This window comes from Colias eurytheme, chromosome 15 (genome assembly GCF_061535395.1).
Source record: "Colias eurytheme isolate Ceu_HAF_F1 chromosome 15, ilColEury1 Martin Lab GWU primary, whole genome shotgun sequence".
Classification (NCBI taxonomy): Eukaryota; Metazoa; Arthropoda; class Insecta; order Lepidoptera; family Pieridae; genus Colias; species Colias eurytheme.
In genome coordinates, this window is record NC_142994.1 from 493,194 (window position 1) to 516,925 (window position 23,732).

General features: G+C 32.2%; 2 protein-coding genes across 2 annotated transcripts; one reads left to right on the forward strand and one right to left on the reverse strand.

Moving 5' to 3' along the window:
• Positions 1-11,228: 11,228 nt before the first annotated feature.
• On the reverse strand, positions 11,229-13,924 carry Arl1 (ADP ribosylation factor-like 1). Its single transcript, XM_090110033.1, has 5 exons — positions 13,719-13,924; positions 13,423-13,639; positions 13,170-13,281; positions 11,965-12,181; positions 11,229-11,452 (listed from the first exon to the last, which is right to left on the reverse strand). The coding sequence occupies exons 1-4, from the start codon at positions 13,720-13,722 to the stop codon at positions 11,972-11,974; spliced, it is 543 nt and encodes a 180-aa protein (XP_089966159.1). The 5' UTR covers positions 13,723-13,924; the 3' UTR covers positions 11,229-11,452; positions 11,965-11,971.
• Positions 13,925-22,371: 8,447 nt separating this feature from the next.
• LOC149902094 (uncharacterized) lies at positions 22,372-23,301 on the forward strand. The gene has a single exon (XM_090110210.1). The coding sequence runs from the start codon at positions 22,372-22,374 to the stop codon at positions 23,299-23,301; it is 930 nt and encodes a 309-aa protein (XP_089966336.1).
• Positions 23,302-23,732: the final 431 nt, after the last annotated feature.

The following is a 23,732-nucleotide window of genomic DNA, read 5'->3' on the forward strand; positions in this document are numbered from 1 at the left end:
ATGTAGGCGGTGTCGTCTCCATATTAATATTATCTCAATGTTGTTGTTCTGGAATTTTTTATGGTCTACACCGGATGCAAGATTTGAGAATTTTCTGATGCGTAAAGTCAGCTAAGTGAAGAGCCAGAATATAATGAATTTTAAAATGCGCTCTATTTTTTTAAGATAATTAAAAAATGTAGGTATAACGATTTCATAAATCACAAACATATTATTACGTAGAGTCACACGCTGAAAATTCTTGTAAAAATACTTTTGATATTGTTACTGAAGCTACTGAAGCTATATTTTATGAAATATCTTTAATTAAATAGCGACAATAATTATTAAACTAATAATTATTAATAATTATTAAATAAATTTATTTGTATAATAGGTACTTATCATAAGATTTAGTAATAACTATTCAACTATAAAATGTTTGTTGCAGTGAAGTTAAGTGACAGACAACTTTCTTCCTCTTCATTTTTTAGGAACAGAACCCTAAAGAAGCATGGGAATAACTCGAGATCAGACAGATGTGCAGTTAGAACACTTTTAATCAATTACAAAGCACTTTCGCTATTGTAAGGTTTCGAAGTTTTTACACAGGTGTCACGTAGCGTGGGAGAATCGTGACGCTTCAGTTGTTTTCTTTTATAACTAGATACTAGAATTTCATGATTATGTTTTATCTTTTAATTAAAAATAACAAAACCACTTTCGTTTTTAACAGCGAATGATTGTAAATTGTCACATAACAGTTGTTTGCAGGCAATTGCAAAAGTTTGATTAACTCAAGAGCTAGTTAATTTTGAACGAACAGTAAGTACCTAATATGTAGGTATACAAATTTTAGAGGCATTTCAGCATATTAATATCCCAATTAAAAAAGGTTAATACTTAATTGTGCCATTAACGTGACATTTATTGCATTTTTTATTTGCCACAGACTGATCATTTTTTATCTGTGGCACTTGACAGTTTGACAGATAATAACAGCACGTTGGAACTGGCGCGTGCGCAGTATTCGTGACAATCTTCTTCAGTGAAAGGGTATGCACGACTCTGCTTGACGAAGGGTACATAACTCAAGTTTCCCTTGAAGATACCATTTTTGGCTGGCTTATTAGAAGTTTTATTAGAGGATGGATTCAGGAATATAATGTAAAACTTTCGGTGGCAACAGTCAATGAATTGATAAATTATGTATTCCAGTTTAAACGACTGCACCTAGAGCAGAGCTGTAGAGTGTAGAGACAATGTAGAATGTAATAATTAAATATAAACGATTTTCTTGAGCAAATTGATTTATATTATTGCTTCGTGAAGTAAAGCATTATTTACGCGATGTACCTATATTAAAAAATATAATATGTAGGTACATCTACCTGAAGGATCTTAGGGATGAAGACATTTCGTTTTAGATTTTATTATACACCTCAACTAATTTGAGAATTTTGATAATGTATGATGAAAATCAAACTCATATATACAATTTTATATGTAGAAAAAAATAAGGAATTGAAATACCAAGATTCTGCACCCAGTAGATAATATTAAGTCGTTTCAAGAACGTACAGAGATATCGTTTAAAAGCTAATTGCAAAAAGCTCATTCACCTTTCAGTTAAAGCTGTCATGATGAAACGTAATCGAGAATTAAATAATATCCATGACAGGATGATATTATTTCGGACGGCAGACGCGTGCGCAGTTAAAGGATCCACTGCACGAGCGGCGAGATTAGCGAAGCGGGGAGCGATTAATCACATCCTATCAAATTATTCTAGAAATTTACCGATTATTTTTGATAACGGATTGTTATAAAGAATATACATGTCTTTTATAAGTAACTAGGTACTAATCTCCACAATGCACTTTACGGAGAAATTATTAAAGTACAATCAATCATATCATAAAATTTTATCCACATTTTAGTTATAAAAAATCCAGAAATTATAAATTTTCGGTAAACCTTCCAAAAAGCCACTCTTTGCTAGTTATACTTCATAATAGAACAAGAAAAACTTCCACTTATCTAATTGCATGGATCGAACAGATACATAAGCATAATCGCTTATCGCGTCGCCTATGTTCATACGCATTTTGTATGGTCAAATTCAGTCAAAAAGGTTATAATAACGGTATCCGATATAAAAGTAATAAGCTTTTGGGACAAGAGAGCATATTGCAATGTTCTTGATGTCTTCAAAATATTATTGTACGAAGGGAATCCAATTACGGGTTTAATTCCTGATCACAAAGTATATACATATATTTATTTAATAATTATCGGCTAGCTTCATTATATAAAGAAATAAATTAGTGACAGAGCTGTCCACATTTCAATTTGATCTAAGGTCCCAATACGCTACCTATACCCCAATTAAAACTCACAAGTATTACGGGACCTCACATTATATGAACTAAACAGAATATGTAACCGTTATGAGTACTAAAATCTGAAGTTTATAGCTCAATCTCTAGTTGTTAGTTTAGTTTCATGATAAAAGATACCTTAGAAATACGTGGGAGCATCATCATCTTGTAAAAATTCAAAGAAACAGTTTAGAAATTTGAAGTTACATTGTTAACATCAACACAATAACTACGTTATATAGGTATATTATGAGCTTAGTGTATGGAATGTCATCAGTAAAATCATCTGTAAAAAAAATATAAGTACCTATTTATTTCCAAATTCAGCGTTAGTTTCACAAATTACGAATATACAAACGTATTTCAATTGAATTAGAGATATTAAGTTTTACTTTATACAGCACATATTTTGTTTAGACCTTATCACTCTATCGAATTGTCTGATTTTTGTTTTGCATGTTAATTGACAGATAAGTATTGTATACTAGGTTTAACCCATTCTAAGTTTGCATCAGTTAACACGACTTATAATAGGTAATTGGTTGGTGCTGTTTATTAAAGCAAATAGACTTCACTATTCAATAACAATCGTAATTGTTGCACCGATTTAATTGTTTTAGAAAGGCCTTTCTGTCATTAAAGTTTATTTATTAACTGATTGTTTGATTGTGATTAATTACTATTAGATGTTATGTTTAGTTCTTGTTAAGAGTATAGTGATTTTTTTTTGTTTTCACCAGTGCAAAATTGTCATAATATAATCGTTAGATTTAATCACTCACGAAAATGTAGAGTTTTCAAATATGTAGCACTTTTCCACAGATTATGTCTTTAAACATATATTATACATCTAAAATGCAATATGTATAAGGAACTCATTGGAAATCCCTGTGTAGGGAAACAAAGGAGAAAAACAAAATTGCCTCTTTTTTTATTATATTTACACAGATAGAACGTAATTAATCGTTGTCGCCGTATCATAAACGTCAATAAAATATTATAATTTATAACGAAGTGGTGGTGATAAAAATATACGATCGTATAAATCATCCCTTTCCTTAATGAAATATAATGGAGTGATAAACGAAATGACCGGACGAGCCATTTGTTAGATATATTTATTATTTATTTAGTGTCGTAACTACTCGTACCTATTTGCTATTTTATCGTTGTCCGTTGTTACAGTCTGAGTTGTATTGTTAAGTAAATACGGGATACCTATTCTAATAGTATCAGCTATATCCTATTAGATATAGGTTTAGTTCTTTCGTTTTTATAATTTATTACATATAAGATACAGCTACAAGTAGTTCGGTTTAGACTTTGCCTTGCCCAGACGGTTATTTTGTAGAGAAATCTCTTATAGACTACAGGCCATAGGCCCATGTTGAAAAAGTTATGGGTCATTTGAACCACCAGATGACCTATCTAGAACGATATAAGAGCATAAAATAATAAGATTCAGCACTATGGCGTCACTTGTAAGCTGTCCACCTGAGTGCAGATGAGAATTTGAAAGTACAGGTAGAGATTTTTCCCCTTGTCTCCATGATTTTTGTACGGCGTTGCGGAATAATGGATTAAAAGCAGTATTGAAATAGTATGACACAGATGCCGTATAAAATCAAATGACCAAATTTACCCCGGCAATTGTCGGAAAATAAAAATAAATTCCGACTTTGTGGACCACCATTTTTGTACGGCATCTGTGTCATAGTACTATTTCAATACTTCTTTTAATCCATTATTCCGCAACGCCGTATAAAAATTATGGAGACAAGGGGAAAAAATCTCTACCTGTACTTTCGAATTCTCATCTGCACTCAGTTGGACAGCTTAAAATTAAGTGACGGCATAGTGCTGAATCTTATTATTTTATGCTCTTATATCGTTTTAGATAGGTCACCTGGAGGTTCAAATCACCCATAAATTTTTCAACATGTGCTTGTAGTCTATTAGTACATATTTTAATATTTAATCAAAATACGATTTCCCAAATAATGGATTTAAATTCTCATTATAAATATTTAGTTACCTACATTTTTAACATTAGACATTATGAGGCAAAAACTAAATTAAAATAAATCACCAAGATGGTTATATATCACTGGATTATGCAAAAAGTTAATATCCTCACAGGTTTCGAGCTAAATAAAAAGTGATAATGAACTCATCGGCGTAGCCAGGTGTTGTTGATTTAATTTGATGAACTTGATTTTGTTTAATAATAAAAGAAAAAAAATCTGTATCTGCTCCTGAGTTGACTCCTGCGTGAAGTTTACAGTAACCATAACTTTTGTAACTATGTTTTTGTATGTGGTTCTAGAAAAATGTAAACCTTTGTTCATAATGAAGATTTTTTTTATTTAATGATGAGTTTATAATGTTTATATAGTTACTGATTGGGACAAATTGGGGATAAAAACTATTTTAAATATGTTCTTAGTAATATTTTTGGCTCTAAATAAAACACTTTTAACTATAAAATTAAAAGCGCTTATTTGACCTGTAGAAAATGCAAACTATATTTTAACCGGAATTATGTTATCATAATATTACGAATAATTATTTTAGATGCGGAAACGAAAAGTGAAATGAGCAAAATTAAACCTAATAGCGTAAATTAAAACCGGCTAGAATTTGAAAACAACTGCAAGAAAACTGCGTTTAAACACAACGGAGTTTGATTTCAAAACACGCAATGCATAACCGCATGCATAGCAATGATAACGCGTTGGCGGAAATGCTTCTGACTGAAGCTTCTAACCACATCACTCAATTACGTGCGTGACTATCTTCCAATCTTTTATCTCGTCAGTTCATTTTCTCACAGAGCAAAGGTCCTCAAACCAAACGGTACATACGTAGGCTTTGACTAGAAAGAAACTTTTAATAATGTCTTCTTTTAAAGTTATTATTTTCTTCATATTTGGTGTTCGTATGATAAAACACAATACATCGAGAAATGTATACAAAATAAATAAACGCCGGATTAGTTAAGTAATAGTTACAATATAAATTGAAATTAATGAAAAATAACAAAATATTCCGAACGAAGAAATTTTCATCAATCAAAATATAACAATGTACCTTATGATTTATGTGAAAAGCATCAATATTTTCTTGAAGCGTTGAATAAATAATTTATCACAAAAAACAATACCACGAATGGAAAATTTATTCATTTTGGTTACGTAAAACAAAAAGGATAATTTAATTCCTTTCTTATACTGCTACTTCATAGAAACTTTAACATCAGAATTTGTAAATAATATAGGAAACTATCAAAAGTAAATACAAACGTACAGCATCATTTGAATTCTCGAAGATAAAAGCGAAAGGTAGAGCTCGCTATTGGAGTTGCTTATATAAGGTCCCATAACTTAAATACTTTTGATTGATACACAACAAAAATTTTAACAATAAGACAACAAGCATACAACTATAAAACATAAGTAATCTAAAATATACGAGGCTTAAAGAAAAATAATCTATTGCTCGAAGCTTTTCAACTTTCGATTTTCGCTACACATCTAACATGAAAGAATGAGAAAAATTCGCATAGTCGTCAATAGAGAAACAACCAAGTTCCCACCCCTTCCATACCTAGCCATCCATCCCCAGTATAGGTCACTTCGCACTGCGGCACTGGGGCACACGGAGACACTTGGGCACACGGGGGCACACGAGGACACTAAGGTACACGGGGGCACACGAGGACACTAGGGCACACTGGGACACACTGGGGCACACCGAACACGCGCGGTTGGCGCGAGAACACCGCCACTTCTACAGTGTATCTGTGAGCTCGTGCCGACGGGCCCTGTACACTCGAGCACGAAATTCGGAAGCCCTTTGACATGTTTTTGTTGGGTTGGTAAAATTTTCAGGTGGGTGGATGTGGATAGTGATTTCTATAAATATTATGTATTTTTGAGAGACGGGAAAGAAATCAAAATGTGTGAATTGGACATTTAAAAATCATTTCAATCATTTATGTTTGCTTAGGATGTGAACTTATAAATGTGATCAATAACGAAAGTATTAAGAATTCTTTAGTTCAGAATAATAATCTTTCAGCACATGCATATTCAATTTCTTGTTGGAAAAATCTTCATTAATCATAATTATAACATAAACTTATACTGAAAGCTCTAGCATTAACTTATTCTTACACAGTTTTTATAGCTTATACTAGCTGACTACAAAACACCTCTTAACTATCTGTAAAGATAAACATTTCCATTGACAAGATTTTATTAAAAGCTCGTCAAACATGTTGAGCTTTTCACAAAACCTAATCCTCCTTTCCGGCAGGTATAATGCCACGTGGGCCTTGCAATGTGCGCGCGAGCGTCCGCCGGCGCGCGCGCAGCCTCCGGTCGTCGCTCGCAACCAGTCGGACCGCCTGCGGCCCGCGCCCCCCGCGCGCCCCGCACCGCACACACCCTACAACATTCCCTAACCAATTGCAATACAACTCAAATTCCGTCAAACGAACCGACTCAACTATTGGGACACGCTATGCGAGCCTCTTAGCATATTTCTGGCCCGCGCTTGATACTCGCCCTTGTTGTGCCGAGTTAGGTCCCAATTTGGGAGGACCGGTCGAGGAATGCACCTTAGCTACCGGAGAACGCATTCAGCACAAGTACGGACAGTTTAATTCGATCACTGGAACACGTGGACTTTGGGATTAGATCGTAAATAGCGAATAACACGAATTATAAATATTCATACTCTCCACTCTAAGTGGACATTACGTTAATTCGATATCTAATGTTGCTTCTTTTATAGCTTGTCGTAAAGATTGTAAGATAACTATATTCTTGACTCGATATATATTTTATAGATACTATAAAGTTTAGATTTCGTCTTTCTCTCCACATTCTCATCTAGAAATGAGCTGCCTATCAATTAGTATCAATACCTACTGCTGAGAGCTGAAAGTGAACTTACTGTTCTATCTTTTGAGATAGCTCCTGTACTTGAAATTTATCCAAGTGTTCTTACAAAACACATGTAGAACATTAGCAAAGTACTGTAATTAAATCGAAACTTAGGTATCTACTACCTATCTACTGACGGCAAAATATTGTGTATAAATTCACTATTCAGCTACTACACGAATGACGAAACACATAAGATTTTGTTTATTGAAATATTATCACAAGGTACAAAACCGTAAGACAAATCATTGAAAATAATGTCTTCTACGTCACGACGCGGTAGAGGACTAAAAACGTAGTAATCTAAAATCTTAACGCGATTAAATACGACTAAGTTCGAACTCGCTTATTTTAAATTGAATTAATATTGTAAGTAGTAAGTACCGAATACCGATAGAAATAAGGAAATGAATATGAAAGTCTGAATACAATAAACATAAACAATCAATCAAGCTCACAATTCAATTATTATTGTAGTCAGTTACAAGTGTTTATGGTTATCTATAGTCATTTTTTATGACCACTTCGGTTAAGTTCTACCGAGATTATTTATAGCACAGACTAATAATAATATACTACGTATACAATTTATAGTTTTATTCAAAGCCAAATATCACTGCTCAGTGCTCAGTGCTCTAGCACTACTAGGTACTGCTCTAGCACTCTACAGTCTACACTAACACGCCTTACATACATGAAATCTTGCATGAAATATTTAATTTTATTGAAGTGACAGTGAAAGCGGGCGGTGAATAAATTCATGATAATAATATAATATCTATTATTTTGAATTTTCCCGTTATCAACGTAATGTTGAAGATTAAACGATGCCTGGATGTCTCTGTTACCAACACATTGAATCCTAAATTATAATGCGAATTGCGATTTAATATTTACTATTGACGTAGACTTTAGACTGTAGAGCCTGCTGTTTGAAATTCAAACAGCAGGCTCTACAGGATTAAAACTTTGAATTATACTTACCTCTCCATATTAATTTATTTGTAGATATTGTTGAAGACTTTATTCAATATTATTAGATTCAGACTGTCGTGCCTGCTTTTTTGCGAGTCTTTAATACTATCTAATTTTACCTAATAGGTACCTACTTCCAGCAATGTAGATAATGCATCTGTCACAGAAATAACTTGCTTCCCTGTGGAATGTAATCCCTTGTGATTTGTTATTTAAAATTGTACTGTTGCGACACCATTTAACCACGCAAGACGGCATTTTAAATATTTTTTGTGAAACAGTGACGCAGTTAATCAGTCGGTAGTTCACGACGTAATGGCGGCCGACTAGCTTACTATGGTGAGAGTGTGTGCGTGTTTATTGTCTTTACACGATCGCTAGCTTACTATGGTGGCTTCACGTTGTTTGTTCGTAATACGGCGTCCGTCTTTTTTTATACGTCTATGCATGGGGGAGGTTCGGATAGCCCTCTAGGTCCTCTACCTCCTGGCTTCAGTATATCCATACTTCTTGGGACACCCTGTATGTATATTATTATATAGTTATTACAATCGCTGTAGATGTAAGGCTCGTAGTACAAGTGGAAAGCTTCATGGGCTGTCGATTTTACCTACAATTCATACCTACTTTTCTCATTCATACAGAATGAGAAAAGTGTATGAATTGTAGTAGGTAAAGCCAACTTGCCCCCCCCTGCGCCATCGGCTGGCGACGCCCTTGATTACATCTATTAATTAGATACCTATCTGCAGAGATGATGAGAAAAACCAAACACTATTGTATTGCGTATAGGTATGTACCTATACGCAATACAAAAATACAACTTGTTGACAATGATGTCTGATGAACTCAAAGAAAATATTATTGTAGGTACCACCGTTTCTTACATATAGACTACAGCCTACAAACATGTCTTAATTACAAAAATAGTATCAGTAATGAGTCAGTTCAAGGCGATCTAGTAATAATGACATTAATGATCAAACCCGTTCTACTGAATGACGTTCTTATGAAAATTTCGCAAAAACGTACCAACTTTTTCCTGCTAGAAGCGCAACTATGCAATTTATAATTCAATTAGCACTTAGTTATCATATAAATGGGAGTGTTTAGAGCTAACACCTAGATAAGTGATGTTTTTCTTGGTGGATGTAAAGTGGAGTAGGTTTTATTGATTAGTAATCGGTTGAAGATGGAATTCTCTAAGGAATGTTCGCTGATAGTATAGTATTTTTGCAACCTACACCTTGTTCTGCAGTTTTATTTTAGTTGAAAATAGCCTTCTTAAAAATATTTTTCCATTTGACTCATATCTGTTACATAGCTCTCCTATGTACACTAACAGATAGATAGACATATTTTTTCATGCTGGTCAAGTGCGGGTTGGCAGATGTCGTGTCCAATTTCTTTAGTTTTTAGGCCGCCGAATGTTCAATGAATGTTTGTCCGAACTTCAAACTGCTACACCGATTTTGATACAACTTGGCAATGTCGTAACTTATGCATCATGCTCATATCAGCCTTTGTCTCGTTTTAATATAATACGTATTTAAAACGGATACAGATAGAATTAAAAATAATAATATTCAAATTTACACCTTATTTCGTGACATAAATGGGTAAAATAAAAGTCAAAAGTAATATTGGATGATGTATTTGAAACAATCTGCCTCTTATCGGATATAAATTAGGTATTCACTGTTACAAATACAAAATATATAATTACAATAACTTATATTGACACTTTCTTCATTCGCGCATTACCCAATTACAAGGACTGCTAAACTCAAACTCAAAACCTTTTTATTCATATATTATAAACTTTTACAAGCTTATGAAGTATTTTTTTGATGATTCGGAATTTTTATTTTTAATGCCTATTAAATATTCAGAAATAATAACTCCCGCTAATAATAGCGGGAGTTATTATTTCTGAAGATTTTATTATTATTTATATAAATAAATAATAATAAAATTTAAAATAATAAGAAGATTTTATTATTATTTATATAAATAAATAATAATAAAGATTTTATTATTATTTATATAAATAAATAATAATAAAATCTTGTTTTGAAAAATCTGCATGCAATGTAACAGGTATACTTAAATAAATTTATTTTATTAATTGCTCAAAATAATTACATATTTTATGGCAATAATTGGTATTTTATCACACTAGCTGTGCCCCACTAGCATTTATCATACCGTGGTTCCCGAGATTAGCTCGTTCAAGCAAACAAACAAACTCTTTAGCTTTATAATATTAGTATAGATTTTTGGTAGTTATAGATAGTTTAACAGTCCTTATAATATTCTCTCACACCTTTAAATTACCTAGTAATGCATCGCCGTTCTAATTATATTCATAATTAAAATAAAAATTATTCGCAATAGACCCAAAAAAACTTCAATATATCTAGAATAATATTAAAAACAAAGCGAATTTGTGAAATACAAACATATCTATAGATTAATTTTGTTAAATACATTTTGACAAAATCACAGAAAAGTATAATAAATTTATGACGCCAAAAACTGCTTAGTTTTAATTAAAATTATCCCGAAAAAATCCTTAGTACATATTACAAATTATGTAAGTCATAATTTTTGTCCAATATAAAACTTATTATTTATATTGTGCTTAATTTTTATCTTAAATATCATTTTCATAATGAACATTTTTTTAATGATTCAAAAATTTTATTCAAATACTAAAAAATATTGCCAACCGATCACTATAATATTATTGTTTTATGTGTAATAAAAATTGTATAATAATTTATATAAAATTAAATCATAATAATACACAAACAAAATATATAATATAACACCATCATTCTTATTTATCTTGTCAACTGAGAACGGCTCTAGCAATTTTAAATTTTAATTGTGTTTTGAATTATTAAACAAATTACAATCAATATTTGACAACTATTATAAAATTAAAACCAGTGAATAACAGTGTTACCAGTGACATAAACCTTATTTAATCTGTAGTTATTATGTATCTGTAATTATTATGTATCTGTATTTTTACGTTATCTGTATTTATGTGTGAAGCGAGGGAACGGCGATGCTAAGTACTTATTCTACTGGCGGTTAATATGACTACATCACTGCACGCTGCGCTCGAAACATTGCTTGCGTCTTTCGGTAGTAAATGCTCTGGAAAAAGGAAAAAAAACAAGATTTAGAAAATGAAAAATAAACAGTGAATGACACAACAAGAACAAAGTGCAAAATGCGCACCATATTCATTCAGATTAAGTTATTATTTTCCTACTGAACTAGCAGTATTAAAAAACATTAAGCAGACATTTATGTTTTCTTATTTCAATTTACCATTAGATTCTTATTAAACAATATTTCTCTGTTGTTGTGAAATCTATAGCATGTTAATAACTCAGGCAGGGGCAGACACAACAGAAAATCTATTGTGTCGTGGACCGATCGGGCCATTCGGGGCTCAATGGGTTAAGCTAAAATTCTGGTCTTTCAATTTGAAATACTCATTGATAGATAAAACTTGTGGCCAGTTTCACAGCTTCTGGCTATTTTTTTTAGCTGATTAATTAAAATGAAAAAATATAATGGACCTATAAAAATAGACAATAAAAAGTGTCAAATTGGTTAATCATTGTGTTGATCGGCTCTTACAGTATAATAACAATTACTACCTTGGTGTTATTTCCTCGCTTGCAGTGCATTCGACAGCCAGTCCATCGCCTGGTCCAGGCCTTCGCCCCTCACCGCGGAAGTCTTGAATATCTGGAAGGTTCTATCGCGCAGAGCATCTAAACCGAGGGCCTGGTGCACCTCGGCCACTGTGAGACAACCCGCCATGTCTTGTTTGTTCGCTAGCACTACTAGGATCGCGTTTGACAATTCTTCTTCCTGTAGTATTGGTTGTGTTAAAACAGGCATAGTAATGCAATAATGCTAATGCTATTCCTATATTAATTGTATGGTTAAGGGTTTTTCAATGCTTGGATAAAACTTATTTGTCGTATTCGTAACGTATTCTAATTGCCCGTATTTGACAGTTTATGTGACATTTTAACTAATATTATTGTGTAATACTTTATTGGACGGATAAGTTGTATCCAAGCTGAAAAATCGGCCCTTAATATAGGAACAGAGTCATGATGTTATATTATATTCATATCAATAAATAATTGAGTTCAGTTGTGGTTTTTTAATTAATCCGACATAATTTTTAAATCTGCAATTTTACCCCTTAAAAATGACAAAATTTAAACTTAGAATATAGATAGACTGATTAAGGTTTCATTCAAAGAGATCACTATCAAATACCATTAACATAAAATTAAAAATACTAGAAAAATATTATCATACTATAAATGACTTGATCTTATCATATTACATGAGTTATCATAAAATCTACCTCTAAATGTAATCAATAAATATGTTTTTTAAAAATACACAATAGATTAATCTTTACTTCAAAATACTTACTACAAAAGAGATTGAATTGCGTTTTTTGCAAATTGTTCTAATTCTAATGAACAACATTGTTTATATATTTCATTATAAAAATTGCATATAATCAGCGTTCTACTGTATTTAGACTTTTAAAATCATAGATAAATAATAAATATATACATTGTGCCTATTGTTTTTTTTCAACTAGTTGCATGAAACTAATAAGTTAAATAATTGTGTCAATGTATCTGTATCTAATATTCTAATATCTAATATAAAGCGGAACTACTGATCTGATTTGAAATTCGAAAAATTCTTTCAGTGTTAGATAGCCCATTTATCGATGGAAGGTTATATATCATCTCGCTAAGACCCACAGGAGCGGAGCATAGCTAACAAATGACATATTACTTCAAATAATATCAATACAAATACTCACCCTTAACATGTGAACTAGTTCATCTTTAGATATTCCTATTCTATCTCTATCTGCCGAGTCAACAACATATATAATTGCATCCGTGTTGCCATAGTAACATCGCCAATATGGCCTGAAATATTTGAAATAATTTATGAAAATCTTATAAGAATAATCAAAATATTTTGTATAATCAATAGTTAGGTTATTAATAATAATAAACGCGATCTTGTCAGTTTAAAAGATAGAAAAACTGTATGACCTAAAAACATACCTTATACTGGTCTGTCCTCCAAGATCCCACACTTGAAACTTTAAATTTTTATATGTAACTTGTTCTACATTAAAGCCAATCGTTGGTATAGTCGTAACTACCTCGCCGACTTGTAATTTGTACAATATTGTCGTTTTCCCGGCGCCGTCCAGACCGAGGATCAATATCCTCATTTCTCGAGCTCCTAGTAAGCCTCTGAAGTAACTGAATAGACCGCCTAGAACCATTTCACAATATTAGAAAGAGTATTCTTCCATATTTATATATAATTATTAGCAAAAATGAAAATTACTCACCCATTTTGTAAGATTAGCTTAGCCTACCAAAACATTAGTTGTCCTAACAATGGAATGATTTTTTTAACTATCTATGTACATTCAATATATTCAATGTGTACTTTTTCTTGTATTTACAGCTTTAAATAACGTAATTCATGTAATAAACATTAAAAACATAAAATTGGAAATTCTATCTGATATTTGACGTGTAAGCAATATTTCAAAATTGTTGTCATCGCAAAAAATTATGACGACAGATAAATAATTAATTTTATAAAAAATTTAAACCAAAAATATATAACGAAATTGTCTCACATTAAAAAAAATTCATTCTATAAAATTTAATTAAACTTTAATTTAGACTTTTTGATAATGGAATTCTGTAGCGTCCTCTTTTAATTATGGGAGACATCTTAAATACAATTGAAGTTTGAACTTTGATAGATGGCGTGACATACGATCGTATTTCGTAAAATATTTTATATTTTTACAATAATATTTAAAATATATTATTATTGTAAGTATAACATAATAGCAAATATCATATTTTTATCAAAATATTTTATTTTATTTTTTAACTGTGCAAATATTGTTACATATTTTGTTTCTGAAATTTTCTAGTGCCCTTTTGAAAATGCATTATCAACTCAATTTCATGCCATATTTGGGGAATGATTTGCAGATTCCATAATATAAAGACTCTTTCGATACCGATAATAACTGCATTACTTATAGTGTAAGAACATTAAAGTCTAGAAAATCCCGATAACGCAGTGCGCGTGGCGGTCGCGTGCGCAACGTCACGTGTCGTCACATTCTGCGTCACATTGCGTCAGCGCCCCGCCTTTGCAAATCATGACAAATTATTTCGCGTGCTACTAATTGTGGACTTTATATTTTGAGCATACAATGCCACTTTTAACTGACGTTCTTCAAATCACAAAATTTTGGAAGAGGTGTCTAGGTTTTTAGTTTCTTTAGAAATTTGCTAGTTCATTGCGTCACGTCTTATTGAATATAGCTCAGGTACATTAGGATCAATTTAACTCTCAAGAATCACATCAAAACCGGTTCAGAGGTATAGCCATAAAATTGTAACAAACGGACAGGCAGCATCTAACCTAGAATTACAATTATTTACAGCCACCGAACAATTCTGATGAATGGTACAAAAAAATAACATGGACTTTCTTGCAATACTACCTAGTTACTTGCACTAATTGTTACTTACAGTGGAAAAATAACGTCAAGTACCTAGCTATAAATAATATTATAATAGTTAATTCAGAGAGAAATAAAATGCAAATGTAAATAAAACATGTGGATGCAAAAATAGTACATCTGTTCCTGACCAATTCCTGACGTCTAATTCTTTATTCTGTACAAGTATTTTTGTAGGAAAATAATTATAAAATAAAATAAAAATAAAAAAATTATAAGTTATGACTTATGAGTTTTGATTCTCGACTCGCGACAGATGTTCGTCACGACTCACGAGGTACATTTTTTGGGGTGGCAATGTTTTTCAACTTTCAAAGATAATAAATTTTTGTTCGTTATTCAAATTTTCATAAAAAAAAGAAAAGTCCGCGGTATTTTTTTTTCAAAATAGGTAATTTTCATATAATAAAAATACGTACAAGTGAATAATAATTATATATTTAGACATCTTTGCCTGTTGGACTGCATTGAAAATGTAAGTGTTTTCATTATATTAGTAGGTATACATGATGTAAAGAATTACAAATCAATTTGAGCCGTCCGTGAAAAAGAAAATATTCGTTATTTTCACGAGGCCTTATCCCAATCTATCCCTTTAATCCCCGAAGCATAGCCGTTCCCTGAATCAGTGCGCTAATTTAGATAAGTTATTTTTATATTTCCATGAAATATTTGTGTACTGGAATGTTGCTGTTTGTCGACGTACAGTATAGTAAGTGAATCATACCGATTGTAATACTCTATTTGCGATCCCCCATCATCCCGCGGTTTAATAGATAATTAACGACGGAATTTCTTTGAACTGTTCTAATTTTAGATATAATTAGGTAGAACATCGTTTGTATTGTGATGTAGGTGACGTGACGTAAAACATCACAGGGATAGGAATACTGATTTATGTAAAGGGCTCCTTTTAGAAGTGATTTTGTTCTGGAAGGTTCTAGATGAAAAGAGGGATACAACACAACAAACTTAAAATTAGTAGATATTTTATTTTTAAAACTCAATTGTGTGAAAATTCTGTGAAAACCTCATAGATTAGGTTCACCAAATTTAGTTGTTTAGTGTTTACATTATTGCTCTCCGAAACAGTTCAGTTTTAAAATTAAGGTATGTTTGGTATTTCCTTTTAATTTTATCATATTTTGAAATGCAATATAGCACCTGCTAAGTGCTTGTAGCACTTAGCAGGTGCTAGTGCTATATTGCATTTCAGTGCTACGTAAAAATATAAACGAGTCAATTATTTTAATGAGCCAGATAAAAATCAAAGATTTAATAATCTACCTATCTGCTGAAATCTCGCCTGAAATTAAACATATTTTGTGACTTGATGCTGATAATAATAATTATTATTTTATAATATTATCTTCATGCATTTGGTTAAAATATTTAATCTTAAAATTTCCATACGTAATTTATGTAATTTATGACAAATATATTACACGCTTAATGATTTTTTAGCAGCACAAAAACAGTAATATTAACTTCTGTTTCCAACCGCAGTTGTGAACAAAAAATCCTAATTAATATTCAAAGTAGTATTTTTTGTGTAACAATTAAAAATCGTTTAACATTAGATCCGGAACGAATGTAATCATCAAGAAAGTAAAATTAAACGGATATACAAACGGATGTCATGTACTTTAACTAAATAAACGGATCTGTACGACGATAACGGATTGTGAACCGTTAAATTTTTTAATTTAAATTTGAAACAGTCCTTTCCCAGTTGGAAGCTTTTGGAACAACGATTAGATAAGTTGTTTAGATACAAGAGAGTCGCTTTTCGGATGGGAAAATTCTTGTGGGTTTTCGTCACCGATATCCTGAAGTTATGAAATGTCAAACTTTAATAATAAAATTTAAAGATATTACTTCTCACTCTTACCGGCAGTCCTGCTTACTTTTTTAACTATGATGCTTTACTTTTTCATCTCTTATTTTTGTTCGGTGGCGTTTATAATCTTTGCAAGTGCCTGTATTTTCTTGGGTTTTAAATCTTCCTGCTTTCCGTTGGCAGCCTCGCCAGCACTGAACCACTAGTTGAAAAAAACACATTTAAAAAAACCCCGCATGAAAATCGATTCCGTAGTTAGACCTACGCATACCTACATAGGGTGATAGGGACAAATATACAGACAGCGGGATTAAGCGACCTTGTGAAATACTGCGACCTGTGTAGACTGTAGTGATGATAGAGTAAGCTCTATATTATTTAAGTAATATTTACAGTGTTCTCTTTTTATTTACGTGGGTATTCTTACAGTATCTTTGTGTTTGCTGAGTGAACAAAATATATGAGCTGATGATGATGGCAGGCCCTATTACCTATAATAACCTAGGTCCTAGATGGTGGAAAGATAAAGAAGGAATGGAACAAAATGGTAAGATAGCAAAAAATAAACCACTCAATTTATTTATTATTCATTTATTCAATTATTTATTCAACGACTTTCAGCAGCGCTTTTGACATTATCACATTAAGCAATTATTATCTATCACCTTTATAAATCTTTACGTGAAAAATTGTTGTAATTTCTAAAATATATTGCTAAAGCTCGAAATTGTCTATAACTTGCTTAATAACCTGATAATAATTATTTAAGTAATTATTTTTTATATAGGTTCCTATCTAAGTATTAATATAATTAAGTACTTGTTAAGACGATACACAAAAAAAAATCCACTGCTTGGCGGGCGGAGTCTAATAGCTCGCTATCGCGAACGCCGGTGTGCGCGAAGTCATTCTTGCAAACTCGCCGCGCTGCCGCTGGCCGACTCGGGACAAACATGTATGGAGTCGTCATACAGTTATAATATTGTTATACATTTATTCAATTGTTGATTTATTGGTTTTATTTTCTTGCTTATAAACAAATAATCTTCTTTCCAACAACTACTTAGACATTATTAATAATTATTATTATTTCGTAATGTTTACTTTATTACAAAATAATACAGGTTATAAATAATCTTTAAAATAACAAAAAATATTGTTACTCTGAAAAAATGAAATGGTACTCAATAACGCGGACTACTGAATTGATTTAGATAGAATTTGATGCTGACGTAGATATTACATCATGCCCAGAAATGAAAGGTACTATTTCTGAAAGAAGTTATAAACCCTAATTCTTCTCAGTCAAAGTCAAGAGTGGAAGATATCACTAATACAGTAAAACTGATGCGAAACTTTGGATGTTAATTTGTATATTTTTTTGTTAGTTGTTACTTAATCACGTCAAGACTACATTACCAATTTTGATAAAATATAGCTAATTGCCTGGATTTACACATAGGATACTTTTTATCCGAACTGAACACTTCTGTGGGATAAAACAGGATTCACGATATAACCTAATTCCACGCGGGCAAAGCCGCGGTCGGAATGATATTTTTTTAAATAAAAAAATTGTTTAAAAAAAACACAAAATATATTGACGCATGTATTTATTTTTTGCACTCTATTATAATTGTAATTATTCATTACAAATAATCAAAATAAAATAGCCAGAACAAAGTTAGGCCCTGGTAGGGTAGGTAGGCAGGTACAGCAATGTGAGACGAACACTGGCTTATTTATACCAATAATAATGTATTATAAACATTAAATTAAGTTTACTTTCTAACAACAAAAATACATAATATTAGCTAATGTGAAAGCGAATCAACCAATCATCCCACAAAAATGAAATGTGCACACAAATATTCATCCAAATCGGTTCATGTCATTAGGAGGAGTGACTGCAGCGCCATCTTCCGGGCCCAATTGTGTTTCCAGATCACCCAGGAACTCAATTTAATATACTTACACAAAATTTTTCGAAATGAAAACTCACATTACTATGTAAATATGAATATAAACCTGTTTTATTACTAAGCAATTTCCCGCACAGGTGTAGTAAGTATCAGTGGCGTGCATTCCATAAAGACATAAAGACACTGCCTACCCTACCATTTACCAAACTCTGATCAATATTTAATATGCATAAATGAAATTCACAGCGTCATTAAATTTTATTAATTTTGTTATGAAATAAAAATATATTTCAAATATATTTTAGATCCATCTATCGGTATTTTGGTAGCATTATTATCTAATTTCTATAACACCGGCTCGGCTCAAGTCACTATTCATGCGCTGCACTAGCGCCGCCACAGGACCCAGTACGTCACGGGACGGCAAAGACACAAACTATCCGTGTCTAAGTTTTTATATGTGTGCTCTGCGTGTCTACACATATTTTATATGTGTGCGTGCCTATAAACACGGCACACTGATGTAATAAAACCACGCACACAAACACACAAGGTAGGCAGTGTCTTTTTACGAAGATATACGAATTAGGTACGAACCGAATTCGGAACTACATCGAAAGTCGAAACTGAAGTTGAATATGCGACCAATTTAAGAAGTGTGATAATGTATACAATTTTGTAGCGGTAAAGACCATCTGCAAGTAGTATCATTATTCGTTTGTTTTGTTTTGGAAATAACAAACGTTTACTTTGAGGTTAAATTTGTTTTTTGAGGAAATTAATAATGTTTACTACGACAATTTGCAAGTGAAGTGTTTTGAGAGTAACTAAATAGATTATGTATATCATCAGTGTATTTTGTAAGATAATAAGGCCTAATTTAACGAAAAATTCTTATTTTTGTTTTATGAATAAACTTTTATCAAACAGAGAGTGATAGGAAAAAGGCCGATCTATAAATGGATCTATACCGGAATTTGTAATACACAAAGGTAAAGTTAATCATTAATTACATAATATAGAATACTAGTTAGGATATCATACCTACTTTGACAATTATTTTATAGATAATATGACCTATGTTCGTGATATGTTTTAAATTATTTTGCGGAAATACTATGTATCTCCAATCAAATATCAGTACTGCAATATGAAATAAGTATTAGTTTTTATGACTTATTATCATTGCAATATTTCTGCCTACCCTGTCCAAAAACTCTGTGCACGCCCCTGGTAAGTATAAATGAAATAAATATCAACATCAAATTCTTTATACAACATACTTATCTACCACCTTCTAAGAAATGTAATTCTTGAAATTATTTCGTATTTTTTTTAAATATAATACTACTCCAATGAGCTCCTGTTCCATATTATGTCCGCCATACTTCCACTAAGTTCACCATGATTTTTTATTTCTTTGCACTTTGTTGCTTTTTGCTAAAAATGGAATCATGCGATAAAACCAGTAGAACGTTGGTAACATACATTTTTGACTGAATAAAGGTACTTACGAAGGAGTGGGTTCACATTGTGAACAATCAGTGGGTTTATTTTCCTTCTGGATTCCGGATTTCTGAAAAGATTATCTATGCTATAAATGAAAATATCTTACACATTCGTTATGTACTTAAAACAGGGGTACATATCAAACATCGTCTATAATACAATTATCATCAAATTTAAAATAAAACCAACTTACTTCATTAATTTGTTCCAATTGTAAGCATTCTTTTTCCTCCAACCTTTATGTTTCTTCTTCTTATTTTCTTTTTTGTCCCCATTTGTCTCATTTTGTCTTATCGTGTTGTCACCCTTTTTTACGATTGCGCGAGCGACACAAGTTCCCCGTGTGACGGCCGTAGCGGGAATGACTCGTGCAGCGATCGGGGTAGGAAGGTACAGGGCGGCTCTCGCTATATTGGCTGGTCGCGCGCTAATTTCAAGTATTTCTTGTTTATTTCAAAACCATCGCATATTTCAAAATTCTAAATCGGTAGACGTATAGGTTGTATATTTTATAGTTAATATCCAAAAAGTCGTAACTTTACGTTTGTTATTTTGAAGATGCCAGAGATTATAAAAAAATAACAATGAGAACTTTGTATTTTTTTTCTATCGAGAAAATATCATGGAATCATGTTTCTAAAACGGTAGACGTATTGTGTTACTATTGAACTTTCTTGTCAAGAATTTTCATCACGACAACTTTAATAATATAAAAATTACGAAGGTTTAAAAAGGGCCGTAAATGTTAGAAAAATTAATTCATCACCTTAACTGCCGCCAATGAAGGACACTTGCTAGTTGCTATACACTAGTACTTTTATGATGAAAGAATCTTGTGCCCTGTAATCACATGACCATCAATGGGTCTAACGAGGTCATTGTAGTAATTACTTATTATGCGTAGGCTTCAAAGCGCAATTAGCAATTTGCTACAATTTACGTCATAATTTTCAAATATTTAATTAGTGGGTATCTATCTCTATAGATTTTATTAGTATAAAATTATTATAAAAGTACGTAATAGCTAATATTGTAGAGTAAGGAGTTGGTTGTGGTTCGCGTATTATAATATAATTATCATCTTATATATAAAATTCTCGTGTCACAATGTTAGTCTGCATACTCCTCCGAAACGGGTGGACCGATTCTCATTAAATTTTCTGTGCATATCGGGTAAGTCTGAGAATCGGCCAACATCAATTTTTTATATGTACCACGGGCGAAGCCGGGGCGGACCGCTAGTATATCATAAAATTGTAGTCCTAGTTAGGAAGTCTGAAAGTATCCTAGTTACTATATACGTATACCTAGTTAGGAAAGTAAATATTTTAATTGTTAATCGAAAAATGGACTCTTCAGTCGTTTACTGATTACAATCAGTCCTGAATTTAGCGATTTTTAATTTGCAATGTATGTATAGATGATGATGAAAGATTAAAGGTTCCGGTTTGTAAAAGGGTAAAAAATCCGTCCAAGAACCAAAAAGTATAAATAGCCAATAAATCATAACATGCCTAAAATTTTCTGGTTATTTTTTTGATACTGGGTATTTCAGAATAAATTAATTAAACACATGATAGATTACTAACAATTAAATTGATACCGATCAAACATTTTATGAATTGATATCACTAATAAGTCATCGTCGATGTTAACGTATTTGATCACTCCGTAAATAAAATTTCTTATTATTCAGAAGCACTTGTCAATAGAATTGGAAACTGCACCAAGTGATTAGTTGAAGCTTACGTTTGCAATACAAAACAATATTTCCACAAATATCAAGTAAGTTCACTTAAAATAATAACCACTTGGACGAAAAAACATACATTTGGATGTCAACTTTTTTTTCGACCTACCCTAGAAAATTTTAAGAATATTTTTCTTGCAAGTTGTCACTACTGCCAAGAGAGCATTTATTGATGTGCAAATTTTTGATGTACTGACAAACCATAGATTAAAGAGGAGCATTTACTGCTGTGCTGTTTACAAATATATTTATTTCGATAATTTATTATAAACCGCTCAAGATTAAGATAGTTCATACTTCTTGCTTAAAATGAGTTCCTGTAATGCTTGTCACCGTGTTATTAGTATTACCGAGAGATTATCATGTTCACTTTGCTCACAATGTTACCATTTCGCTTGTGTGAATTTCACGAAAGAAAACTTTACGAAAATGTCTAGCAAAAATAAAGCGACTTGGAAATGTCCGGAGTGCAAGGTGACTAAGAGGAAAGGAGATATCAGTGACACCCCGGTCAAAGATTCGGGTGATACGATTACAAATTTCGGGAATAAAGATGATGTAATTTCTATGGATACCTTTAATGAGCGTATTTTATTGTTCGAGTCTACAATTTTGACTAGAATGGAGTCATTGCTTACAGAATCTTTTGAAACAAGGTTAAAGACTGAATTTGAATCAATTCGCAATGATGTCAAGTTAATTCCAGAACTAGCAAAATCGGTCGAGTTCTTTTCATCAAAATATGACGAAGTTTATAAAGAACTACAAGAAGCCAAATCTGAATTATCGGAACTTCGTCATGAGAATGTTCAGCTTCGTGAAAACATGAAGCATTTAACTTATAAAGTTGATCAAGTGGAACTCCGAGCACGGGAGAACAATATCGAAATTCAGTGCTTACCAGAACACGCCAATGAAAACTTGGTTAATACTGTAATGCAGCTGGCGAAGATTACTTCGTGTCCTTTAATAGAAAAGGACATAATCTCCTGTACACGCGTGCAAAAAGTAAACCCCAAATCGAACAGGCCGAAGTCTGTTATTGTTAAGCTCTCCTCGACACGTCTACGTGATTCTATTCTGGCTTCATATTTTACATTCAACAAGACAAATTCAAGCGACAAACTGAATAGCGCACATCTTGGAATTGGAGGAGAAAAGCAGTCAGTTTATGTGATGGAGCACCTGTCTTCTTGCGTCCGAGAACTTCACGCTCAAGCTCGTATCCTCAAGAAAGAAGGAGTGTGCAAATACGTCTGGGTTCGCAATGGCCGTGTTATGGTTAGAAGGAACGATTCCTCGCCTGCTGTGTGGGTTAAAAATGCGGACGTTTTAAGTAAGTTCAAAGTGCTTGGTTAAAATATTATGTATATTGTATATCCCTTTTTTAAATGTCTCTTATAATAATCACAATGAATTCGTTGAATATTTATTACCAGAACTCTAGAAGTATTCGTGGTAAACTGCTCGAGTTAAAACTGTCGAGTTCCGCCTGTACATATGATTTGATAATACTTACGGAAACATGGCTCAACAATAGTGTTTTCGATGCTGAAATTCTTAATGATAGGTACCAAATCTTCAGACGGGACCGATCCACTACTAGTAGTCGCAAAAATGACGGTGGTGGAGTGCTTATTGCTGTTTCTAAACAAATTAAAGCTTCACGCATCTGTTCCTTTGAAAGTGAGAGCGAAGATTTGTGGATAAAGATATCTACTAATCACAATAATTCCAGTAAAACTCTTTTTATATGCGCCGTTTATTTACCACCACCATTGACACTCCCT

Bases quoted from the DNA above. Each gene is read 5' to 3' on its own strand.
- LOC149902094 (XM_090110210.1), top strand. From the start codon at position 22,372: ATGTCTAGCAAAAATAAAGCGACTTGGAAATGTCCGGAGTGCAAGGTG.
- Arl1 (XM_090110033.1), bottom strand. The intron at 13,282-13,422 runs GTATGTTTTTAG...CAAATATTTCAG, and splicing joins GGAGGACAGACCAGTATAAG to GCCATATTGGCGATGTTACT. The intron at 12,182-13,169 runs GTGAGTATTTGT...CCAATACTACAG, and splicing joins AACTAGTTCACATGTTAAGG to GAAGAAGAATTGTCAAACGC.